Source organism: Oncorhynchus keta, chromosome 3, assembly GCF_023373465.1.
Source record: "Oncorhynchus keta strain PuntledgeMale-10-30-2019 chromosome 3, Oket_V2, whole genome shotgun sequence".
Lineage (NCBI taxonomy): Eukaryota > Metazoa > Chordata > Actinopteri > Salmoniformes > Salmonidae > Oncorhynchus > Oncorhynchus keta.
This window is the reverse complement of record NC_068423.1, coordinates 20,439,652-20,451,897: the sequence shown is the minus strand read 5'-3', so window position 1 is coordinate 20,451,897 and position 12,246 is coordinate 20,439,652. Positions and strand designations below refer to the sequence as shown.

General features: G+C 41.2%; 1 protein-coding gene across 1 annotated transcript in view; it reads right to left on the bottom strand.

The window, feature by feature from the left end:
* Positions 1 to 4,270: 4,270 nt before the first annotated feature.
* The window catches only part of LOC118376057 (glutamate receptor ionotropic, NMDA 2C-like), a 116,492-nt gene continuing 108,516 nt past the window's right edge, over positions 4,271 to 12,246 (bottom strand). Inside the window, exon 18 of the mRNA XM_052492932.1 lies at positions 4,271 to 6,420. Coding sequence (XP_052348892.1) covers positions 4,795 to 6,420 — 1,626 coding nt within the window. The 3' untranslated portion in view covers positions 4,271 to 4,794. The remainder of the gene's footprint in view (positions 6,421 to 12,246) is intronic.

Here is a 12,246-nt window from a genome sequence, read left to right as displayed (position 1 = left end):
TTTGGCCATAATGACCATCGTTATGTTTGGAGGAAAAAGGTGGAGGCTTGCAAACTGAAGAACACCATCCCAACCGTGAAACACGGGGGTGGCAGCATCATGTTGTGGGGCTGCTTTGCTGTGGGAGGGACGGCAATGCTACCAAGGCAATGCTACCAAGGCAATGCTACCAAATACTAGTTGAGTGTATGTAAACTTCTGTCCCACTGGGAATGTGATGAAAGAAATAAAAGCTGAAATAAATCATTCTCTCTACTATTATTCTGACATTTCACATTCTTAAAATAAAGTGGTGATCCTAACTGACCTAAGACCGGGAATTTTTACTAGGATTAAATGTCAGGAATTGTGGAAAAACTGAGTTGTGGAAAAACTGAGTTTAAATGTAGTTGGCTAAGGTGTATGTAAACTTCCGACTTCAACTCTAGGTTTCAATTCAAGGGGCTTTATTGGTATGGGAAACAAATCTAGTGAAATGGAAAACAAAAAGTAAATATGACACAAGTTCCAAAATAATAATGACAATTCAAATGTCATATTATGTTTATATACAGTGTTGTGAGTATGTGTAATTAGTCAAATTAAAAAAGGGAAAACAAATTAACAAAAATATGGGTTGTATTTAAAATGGTGATTTGTTCTTCACTGGTTGCCCTTTTCTTGTGGCAACAGGTCACACATCTTGCTGCCGTGATTGTACACTGTGGTATTTCACCCAGTAGATATGGTCATACATTTGGCAGGAGGTTAGGAAGTGCAACTCAGTTTCCATCTCATTTTGTGGGAAATGTGCACATAGCCTGTCTTCTCTTGAGAGCCAGGTCTGCCTACGGTGACCTTTCTCTATAGCAAGGCTATGCTCACTGAGTCTGTACATAGTCAAAGCTTTCCTTCACCTTAGTATGGCTAGTGTGTCTTTCCCATATAAGATATGAACACTATTTATTTACCCAGATGAGGCCCATTTACATAGCCATCGCTGTATTTATTACACCTTCCTGAGAGAGAGAGAGAGAGAGAGAGAGAGAGAGAGAGAGAGAGAGAGAGAGAGAGAGAGAGAGAGAGAGAGAGAGAGAGAGAGAGAGAGAGAGAGAGAGAGAGAGAGAGAGAGGCACACAATGCTGGAAAGAGAGAAACATGGGACAGGGCAATAAAGAGTCACACACAGAGAGAGAGAGAAAGAGACACGCTCACCTTCGTCCAAAATACTTTTAATTGTTCTTAGTGATTAATTACAATGTGGAAGAAGGTAATACAGATACTAGAATAGCTTTCAATTACCTCCTTTAACTAGCTATCATTATACAGGGAGGGAGGGAGGGAGGGAGGGAGGGAGGGAGGGAGGGAGGGAGGGAGGGAGGGAGGGAGGGAGGGAGGGAGGGAGGGAGGGAGGGAGGGAGGGAGGGAGGGAGGGAGGGAGGGACAAATAGAGAAGGAGAGAGAGAAAGATAATATCAATCATATTAAATGGCTTACCAAGTCTGTCGGTCAGTTCTGCCATTATAAAAGCCCTTAAAGATGTGCCTGAATAGATATTGGTTATAAAACTCCATTCTATATATTTTGAAACATGAACATAATACTAAGTCAACCAACACCACATTATCTATATGTTATCTGTATATTATCTGTATATTATCAAAATGTTATCTGTATATTATCTGTATATTATCTGTATATTATCTATATGTTATCTGTATATTATCTGTATATTTTCTGTATATTATCTATATGTTATCTGTATATTATCTGTATATTTCCTATATATTATCTATATATTTTCTGTATATTTTCTGTATATTATCAAAATGTTATCTGTATATTATCTATATTTTATCTGTATATTTCCTATATATTATCTATATATTATCTGTATATTATCTATATATTATCTGTATATTACCTGTATATTATCTATATATTATCTGTATATTATCTGTATATTATCTGTATATTATCTATATTTTATCTGTATATTTCCTATATATTATCTATATATTTTCTGTATATTTTCTGTATATTATCAAAATGTTATCTGTATATTATCTATATTTTATCTGTATATTTCCTATATATTATCTATATATTATCTGTATATTATCTATATTTTATCTGTATATTACCTGTATATTATCTATATATTATCTGTATATTACCTGTATATTATCTATATATTATCTGTATATTACCTGTATATTATCTATATATTATCTGTATATTACCTGTATATTATCTATATTTTATCTGTATATTATCTATATATTATATGTATATTATCTGTATATTATCTATATTTTATCTGTATATTTCCTATATATTATCTATATATTATCTGTATATTATCTATATTTTATCTGTATATTACCTGTATATTATCTATATATTATCTGTATATTACCTGTATATTATCTATATATTATCTGTATATTACCTGTATATTATCTATATATTATCTGTATATTACCTGTATATTATCTATATTTTATCTGTATATTATCTATATATTATATGTATATTATCTGTATATTACCTATATATTATCTGTATATTATATGTATATTATCTATACATTATCTGTATATTACCTTTATATTGTCTATATATTGTCTATATAATATCTATATATTATCTGTATATTATCTATATATTATCTATATATTTTCTGTATATTATCTGTATATTTCCTATATATTATCCCTATATTATCGATCTTTATCTGTATATTATCTGTATATTATCTATATATTATCTCCATATTACCTATATATTATCTGTATATTATATTAATATTATCTATACATTATCTGTATATTATATGAATATTATCTATACATTATCTGTATATTATATGAATATTATATATACATTATCTGTATATTATATGAATATTATCTATACATTATCTGTATATTATATGAATATTATCTATACATTATCTGTATATTATATGAATATTATCTATATATTATCTGTATATTATATGAATATTATCTATACATTATCTGTATATTACCTATATATTATCTATACATGATCTATGTATGATCCATATTAAGAATATAGAATATAAATCTGTTGAGAGCCCTATTAGAATGTGTTTATGTAAATTAATCATTCATCCGATGTGAGTAAGTACAGATCTGGCATCAGCCTACTATCCCAGAAAACTAGCCTTAATCATAAGGGAGGAACACAAAACTGACCCTAGATCAGCATCTGCGCAAGGATCACTTCTACAGCCGAAATCTTTGTATTACACTGTAGACAGACACTTAACTGTCCATATTCCTTCTTTATTTTGTCATTTTACCCCCTTTTCCTCCCCAATTTTGTGATATTACAATCTTGTCTCATCATTCCAACTCCCCAACGGGCTCAGGGGAGAGTCGAAGGTTGAATCATGCGTCCTCTGAAACATTACCCGCCAAATCGCACTTCTTAACACCCTGCAAGCTTAACCCGGAAGTCAGCCGCACCAATGTGTTGGAGGAAACACTGTTCAACTGATGACTAAAGTCAGCCTGGAGGAGCCCGGCCTGCCACAAGGAGTCGCTAGAGCGCGATGAGAAAGCCCCACCAGCCAAACCCTCCCCTAACTCGGACGATGCTGGGGCAATTGTGCGCCACCCTATGGGACTCCCGGTCACGGCCAGTTGAGACACAGCCTGGAATCGAACCCCAGGCAGTAGTGACGCTGCAACAGAGCCTTAGACTGCTGCGTCACACGGTTGGCCAGCTGTCTGTATTCCTTATAAACATACAGAGTGCGTTCATATGGACTGATCCCCCCTTATGCTTCTACAACATCTTTATTGCAATTCTTCTCCAGATACATTAATTGTACTCTTATAAACATGCAGTAGCTTGGTTGCCATGGCCTTGTACACGGCAGTCAACAGTTTCAGCTATCTGGAATATTTGTTATTTCTAAGTGTATATGGTTGTGAGATTATATATTTTTTGCTTAGATGGAGAACTGAAGACTTGTTCCTCTCTCGTTCGGCTCAGTGGCTCGGAAACAACCCGGGCAAGGACTGACAACACACACACACACGTGCACACACACACACACACACACACACACACACACACACACACACACACACACACACACACACACACACACACACACACACACACACACACACACACACACACACACAGCTCTCTGAGACGCATTTGTCCCAGACAGCAACACTATCGACTCTGTACATTGTGGTATTATATATGAATAATATATATTTATATATAAATATTATATATAGTATATCATAATATAATGCACAAAACACAGGAATATAATTTTTCAAAGCAGCGAGTAAAATTATCTTTCCATCCTCTCCAACACACTCTCCAAAATGCCTCCATTTTACCCTCTTCCTATGTTCTCTATTTGTTTGCATTAGGAACTCTGTACGCAGCATGCTAACTGCTTGGTGAAAGGGGACGTCACCGTGCTAGGCTGAGCTAGCTGCAGAACGGTGTGTTCCACTACACATCCTTTCAGTTTCATGCTTATTCCAAAATGGCTTAACATTCAGTCAAACACTCTACTTTATCTCTTCAATAAGAAAGAAGGAAGTTCAACTGTCCGACCTATCAAATTAATCCTAACCCTCAGCTTCCCTCCTTTACTGCACATATCCTTCTCGTACCTGATTCTGTGTATGAGAAGTATCCCACCCCCCTCTGAAACGGTCCCTGTGGATCACAAATCTTCAATGTGGAATTCCAACCGTATATTCTACAGTATACATTCCAGTCTATAAAGTATGTAGTGTTTGTCTGTCTCTCTCAGACCTCTGACTCCAGACTAGAGACTTTTCCCCAGGGCCGAGTTACACAGGGTCTGTCCTCAGACCTCAACCCTACCAAGCCCTCTCCTCTCTGGGGCTCTATGTCTGGATCCTGGGCCCCTCCATAGGCTCCATAGGCTCCATACAAACTGTCCTGGTACAACAACCCCCTCTGACTTCGACAGCCACCTCCACAGGCCAGGAGCTGGCATACAGGGCTGGGGATACGGTAGGTACCGGGGCTGGGGTGGTTGCTGGATGCCGGGGAATAGGTCTGGAAGTTGAGGGGGCTGTGGTATAGAGGCAGCCCAGGGTAGGAGGTTAGATTGTCGTTGTACTGTCTGCTGAGCAGGCTGGTGGTTCTCCGGACCACCCCCAGGCCTACCCCACCTCCCCCTCCCTGGCCCCCCAGCACGGCCTCCCTGTAGGTGGGCAGGTGGGTGGAGTGTGAGTGCCGCAGCTTCTTACGCGAGTTTCCTTTCCTCTGGTCCTGCCTTATATGAAGATAGGCATGTTGGCGGGGTGAGGCGGCAGGATAGCATAGGTTGTTCCGGAACGGGGTGGGGTTGTAGAGTTTAGTGGGAGTTTCTTGGTCGACCATGACGCGGGGAAATAAGTCTGGTAAAGCAGAATGTGATTGGCTATCGAGGGATGTAGGCGGAGTATCGTCGGGCTGGCGAATCTGCTCGCTGCCCCAGGTGGCTCGAAGGAAAGATGGCCGTCGGTGGCGCCGCCGTCTCCCTGCAAGGACGAGCTCCTCCAGAGGAAGAGGCCAGGAGTCACCGCATCCCTCTTCCCCAGGACAGAGCACCGCTCCTGGGTACAGGGAGTCAGGCATGTGGGGCGAGACGTGGTTTTCCTGGAGGTGGTTGGCCCGGAGTTCAGCCAGGCACACGGTCTTCTCCTCCCTGCGCCGCCTCCTCTGTCCTCCTCCTCTTCCTCTCTCCCCTGAGAGGAGGCTCTTGCTCCTCCTCTTCCTCTTGGAGGGCTCTGTGTGGGGGGGATGGGAGACAGCAGAGGGTGGGTGAGAGGAGAGGTAGATGTCTGGGAGCTGGAGCTCACTATAGGGGATGAAGGGAGAGCGGGGGTGAGAAAGGTGTTGGGGGTCCACATAGAGCCTACCTGTGGAGGAGTGAGGATAAGATGAGAGGCGATCCCCCCCAGCCAGGTCAAGGTGAGGGCAAATGAGACTAGAAACAGGAAGTGGTCTGTCGTAGAGAGAGGAAGTACGAGCCGGGAGCGTGTATCGTAGCGGTGTGGGTCTCGCCAGCCCCCTCTGCTGGTTCACAGATGTCCCTGAACCCAGCATGCAGTATTGTGGGCTGAGGGGGCGCTCGGGGGGCAGGTGTGTATTCTCTGTGACATAAGCGAACCCTCCCGGGACTGTTTCCGTGGTGCCTTGCTGCGGAATGTGGACTGGCAGGCTGCCGCCATGGAGTCCCCAGTGTTCTATGGTCTTGGAGGCGTGGTCCAGTGAGGTCTCGACTTGGGCGGAGTTAACCAGGTCCTTAGCAGTGCGTAGCATCTTGAGCATGTTAGCCTGGGCATAGTTAGCTGTCAGGTCTGGGTTGGCCAGGTTAGGGAGGTCTGGTTCCTCCACCCCGTTGAAGCAGCTGTAGATACCCTGGGAGACGGAAGAGAGGGAGGGGAGAGGGGAAGTAGAGGATGGGAGAGATGAGAGAGAGAGAGAATACATGATCTACTACATGTAAAATTCAGTAGAAGCCCTGTAGAGAGATCTAGCTCAAAAGTTAAACCTCACAAAGAAAGTCATTCGATTCAACAGATTTTGCCAGTTTGGACAAACGCTGAACACACACAGACTTGCTGAGCAAATAGTATCAAACTGCAAACAGAGAGCTGAGTCCCCTGACTGCACCGTTCACAGTCGACTGAAAAACTGACAAAGCCTCATTTAATTTGGCCCTCAGGGGCCCCCGTAGGGATTAACTATAAAATAGTAATTTTGCTGCTAATCTGATAAACCATGATACAGGTACAACGCTGCAATTACACACTGGTAGCAGAGCGTGCACACACACATACACATGTGAGATTGCCTAGTCACTTTTACCCCTACCTACATGTACATATTACCTCAACTACATTGTACCCCTGCACATTGACTTGCTACCGGTACTCCTTGTATTTGGCCTCGATATTGTTATTTATTGTGTTACTATTTCATATTTTTATTTGCTCATTTATTTAATGGTAAAAGTTTACACCGGTTGTACTCGGCGCATGTGAAACATAAAATCTGATTTCAATGAATTGAGTTGAGTCCATAGACTTTAGGCTAGGAATGTTTTTCACGTCCGTTCCCTCCTTCTGCCTCTCCTACAAAACACACACTTATCACATAGATTGGTTGTTGATTAACACTAATGTTGAGCTGGAATGGTTTGTGCTCATTAAAACTATTGTTCTGCAGATGATAATGTAGTCATAGGAATTATACGTGGGGTAAACAGCAATAAGAGCTCATATCAGGAGTTATTCATTCACCACACATCATTAACTCTTATACGAGTTTTTGTTCTCTCTCTATCTCTCTCTCTCTCTCTCTCTGTATCTCTCTGTATCTCTCTCTCTCTCTCTCTCTCTGTATCTCTCTCTCTCTCGCTTTCTCTGTATCTCTCTCTCTCTCTCTCTCTCTCTCTCTCTCTTTCTCATTCTCTGTATCTCTCTGTATCTCTCTCTTCTCTCTCTTTCTCTCTGTACCTCTCCCTCTCTTTCTTTCTCTGTATCTTTCTCTTTCTCTCCAAATATCTCTATTTTTCTCTCTCTGTATCTCTCTCTTTCTCTTTCTTTCTCTCTCTGTATCTCTCTCTTTCTCTATCTGTATCTCTCTGTACCTCTCTCTCTCTCTCTCTCTCTCTCTCTCTCTCTCCCTCTCTCTCTCTCTTTCTTTCTTTCTCTGTATCTCTCTATCTCTCTCTTTCTCTCACTTTCTCTCTGTACCTCTCTGTACCTCTCTCTCTCTTTCTTTCTCAGTATATCTCTCTTTCTCTCTCTGTATCTCTCTCTTTCTTTCTCTGTACCTCTATCTTTCTCTCTCTGTATCTCTCTCTGTATCTCTGTCTGTATCTCTCTGTATCTCTCTCTGTATCTCTCTCTTTCTCTCTCTGTATCTCTCTTTATCTCTCTCTTTATCTCTCTGTACCTCTCTCTTTCTCTCTCTGTAACTCTCTCTGTACCTCTCTCTTTCTCTCTCTGTATTGCTCTCTTTCTCTCTCTGTATCTCTCTCTTTCTCTCTCTGAACCTCTCTCTCTGTATCTCTCTCTTTATCTCTCTCTTTCTCTCTCTGTATCTCTCTCTTTCTCTCTCTGTATCTCTCTCTCTTTCTCTCTGTGTATCTCTCTCTTTCTCTCTTTGTACCTCTCTCTCTGTATTTCTCTCTTTCTCTCTCTTTCTCTCTCTGTATCACTCTCTTTCTCTCTGTGTATCTCTCTCTTTCTCTCTCTCTCTCTGTATCGCTCTCTTTCTCTCTGTGTATCTACATTTACATTACATTTAAGTCATTTAGCAGACGCTCTTATCCAGAGCGACTTACAAATTGGTGCATTCACCTTATGACATCCAGTGGAACAGCCACTTTACAATAGTGCATCTAAATCTTTTAAGGGGGGGGGGGTGAGAAGGATTACTTTATCCTATCCTAGGTATTCCTTAAAGAGGTGGGGTTTCAGGTGTCTCCGGAAGGTGGTGATTGACTCCGCTGACCTGGCGTCTCTCTCTTTCTCTCTCTCTGTACCTCTCACTTTCTCTCTCTGTACCTCTCTCTCTCTCTCTCTGTCTCTGTAACTCTCTTTCTCTCTGTATCTCTCTCTTTCTCTCTCTGTATCTCTCTCTGTATCTCTCTCTGTATCGCTCTCTCTCTTTCTTTCTCTGTATCTCTGTATCTCTCTCTTTCTCTCACTTTCTCTCTGTACCTCTCTCTCTCTTTCTTTCTCCGTATATCTCTCTTTCTCTCTCTGTATCTCTCACTTTCTTTCTCTGTACCTCTCTCTTTTTCTCTCTGTATCTCTCTCTTTCTCTCTCTGAACCTCTCTCTCTCTGTATCCTTCTCTTTATCTCTCTCTTTCTCTCTCTGTATCTCTCTCTTTCTCTCTCTGTATCTCTCTCTCTCTTTCTTTCTCTGTATCTCTCTATCTCTCTCTTTCTCTCTCTCACTTTCTCTCTGTACATCTCTGTACCTCTTGCTCTCTTTCTTTCTCCGTATATCTCACTTTCTCTCTCACTTTCTTTCTCTGTACCTCTCTCTTTCTCTCTCTGTATCTCTCTCTGTATCTCTGTCTGTATCTCTCTCTTTCTCTCTCTGTATCTCTCTCTTTCTCTCTGTATCTCTCTCTCTCTCTCTCTCTCTCTCTCTCTGTATCTCTCTCTTTATCTCTCTCTGTACCTCTCTATTTCTCTCTCTGTATCTCTCTCTTTCTCTCTCTGAACCTCTCTCTCTCTGTATCTCTCTCTTTCTCTCTCTGTATCTCTCTTTCTCTCTCTGTATCTCCCTCTTTACCTCTCTCTGTACCTCTCTCTCTCTCTCTCTTTCTTTCTCTGTATCTCTCTATCTCTCTCTTTCTCTCACTTTCTCTCAGTACCTCTCTGTACCTCTATCTCTCTTTCTTTCTCAGTATATCTCTCTTTCTCTCTCTGTATCTCTCTCTTTCTTTCTCTGTACCTCTCTCTTTCTCTCTCTGTATCTCTCTCTGTATCTCTGTCTGTATCTCTCTCTGTATCTCTCTCTGTATCTCTCTCTGTATCTCTCTCTTTCTCTCTCTGTATCTCTCTTTCTCTCTCTGTATCTCTCTCTTTATCTCTCTCTTTATCTCTCTCTGTACCTCTCTCTTTCTCTCTCTGTAACTCTCTCTTTCTCTCTCTCTGTATCGCTCTCTTTCTCTCTGTGTATCTACATTTACATTACATTTAAGTCATTTAGCAGACGCTCTTATCCAGAGCGACTTACAAATTGGTGCATTCACCTTATGACATCCAGTGGAACAGCCACTTTACAATAGTGCATCTAAATCTTTTAAGGGGGGTGAGAAGGATTACTTTATCCTATCCTAGGTATTCCTTAAAGAGGTGGGGTTTCAGGTGTCTCCGGAAGGTGGTGATTGACTCCGCTGACCTGGCGTCTCTCTCTTTCTCTCTCTCTGTACCTCTCACTTTCTCTCTCTGTACCTCTCTCTCTCTCGCTCTCTGTCTCTGTATCTCTCTTTCTCTCTGTATCTCTCTCTTTCTCTCTCTGTATCTCTCTCTGTATCTCTCTCTTTCTTTCTCTGTATCTCTGTATCTCTCTCTTTCTCTCACTTTCTCTCTGTACCTCTCTCTCTCTCTTTCTTTCTCCGTATATCTCTCTTTCTCTCTCTGTATCTCTCACTTTCTTTCTCTGTACCTCTCTCTTTTTCTCTCTGTATCTCTCTCTTTCTCTCTCTGAACCTCTCTCTCTCTGTATCCTTCTCTTTATCTCTCTCTTTCTCTCTCTGTATCTCTCTCTTTCTCTCTCTGTATCTCTCTCTCTCTTTCTTTCTCTGTATCTCTCTATCTCTCTCTTTCTCTCACTTTCTCTCTGTACATCTCTGTACCTCTTGCTCTCTTTCTTTCTCCGTATATCTCACTTTCTCTCTCACTTTCTTTCTCTGTACCTCTCTCTTTCTCTCTCTGTATCTCTCTCTGTATCTCTGTCTGTATCTCTCTCTTTCTCTCTCTGTATCTCTCTCTTTCTCTCTGTATCTCTCTCTCTCTCTCTCTCTCTCTCTGTATCTCTCTCTTTATCTCTCTCTGTACCTCTCTATTTCTCTCTCTGTATCTCTCTCTTTCTCTCTCTGAACCTCTCTCTCTCTGTATCTCTCTCTTTCTCTCTTTCTCTCTCTGTATCTCTCTTTCTCTCTCTGTATCTCCCTCTTTATCTCTCTCTGTACCTCTCTCTCTCTCTCTCTCTTTCTTTCTCTGTATCTCTCTATCTCTCTCTTTCTCTCACTTTCTCTCAGTACCTCTCTGTACCTCTATCTCTCTTTCTTTCTCAGTATATCTCTCTTTCTCTCTCTGTATCTCTCTCTTTCTTTCTCTGTACCTCTCTCTTTCTCTCTCTGTATCTCTCTCCGTATCTCTGTCTGTATCTCTCTCTGTATCTATCTCTGTATCTCTCTCTGTATCTCTCTCTTTCTCTCTCTGGATCTCTCTTTCTCTCTCTGGATCTCTCTCTTTATCTCTCTCTTTATCTCTCTCTGTACCTCTCTCTTTCTCTCTCTGTAACTCTCTCTGTACCTCTCTCTTTCTCTCTCTGTATTGCTCTATTTCTCTCTCTGTATCTCTCTCTTTCTCTCTCTGAACCTCTCTCTCTCTGTATCTCTCTCTTTATCTCTCTCTTTCTCTCTCTGTATCTCTCTCTTTCTCTCTCCGAACCTCTCTCTCTCTGTATTTCTCTCTTTATCTCTCTCTTTCTCTCTCTGTATCATTCTCTTTCTCTCTGTGTATCTCTCTCTTTCTCTCTCTCTGTATCACTCTCTTTCTCTCTGTGTATCTCTCTCTTTCTCTCTCTCTGTACCTCTCACTTTCTCTCTCTGTACCTCTCTCTCTCTCTCTCTCTCTCTGTCTCTGTATCTCTCTTTCTCTCTGTATCTCTCTCTTTCTCTCTCTGTATCTCTCTCTGTATCTCTCTCTGTATCGCTCTCTCTCTTTCTTTCTCTGTATCTCTCTCTTTCTCTCACTTTCTCTCTGTACCTCTCTCTCTCTTTCTTTCTCCGTATATCTCTCTTTCTCTCTCTGTATCTCTCACTTTCTTTCTCTGTACCTCTCTCTTTTTCTCTCTGTATCTCTCTTTCTCTCTCTGTATCTCTCTCTTTATCTCTCTCTGTACCTCTCTCTTTCTCTCTCTGTAACTCTCTCTGTACCTCTCTCTTTCTCTCTCTGTATTGCTCTCTTACTCTCTCTGTATCTCTCTCTGAACCTCTCTCTCTCTGTATCTCTCTCTTTATCTCTCTCTTTTTCTCTCTGTATCTCTCTCTTTCTCTCTCTGAACCTCTCTCTCTCTCTGTATTTCTCTCTTTATCTCTCTCTTTCTCTCTCTGTATCACTCTCTTTCTCTCTGTGTATCTCTCTCTTTCTCTCTCTCTGTATCACTCTCTTTCTCTCTGTGTATCTCTCTGTGTATCTCTCTTTCTCTCTCTGTATCTCTCTCTTTCTTTCTCTGTACCTCTCTTTCTCTCTCTGTATCACTCTCTTTCTTTATCTGTACCTCTCTCTTTCTCTCTCTGTATCTCTCTCTGTATCTCTCTCTTTATCTCTCTGTATCTCTCTTTCTCTCTCTGTATCTCTCTCTCTTTAACTCTCTCTGTACCTCTCTCTTTCTCTCTCTGTAACTCTCTCTGTACCTCTCTCTTTCTCTCTCTGTATTGCTCTCTTACTCTCTCTGTATCTCTCTCTGAACCTCTCTCTCTCTGTATC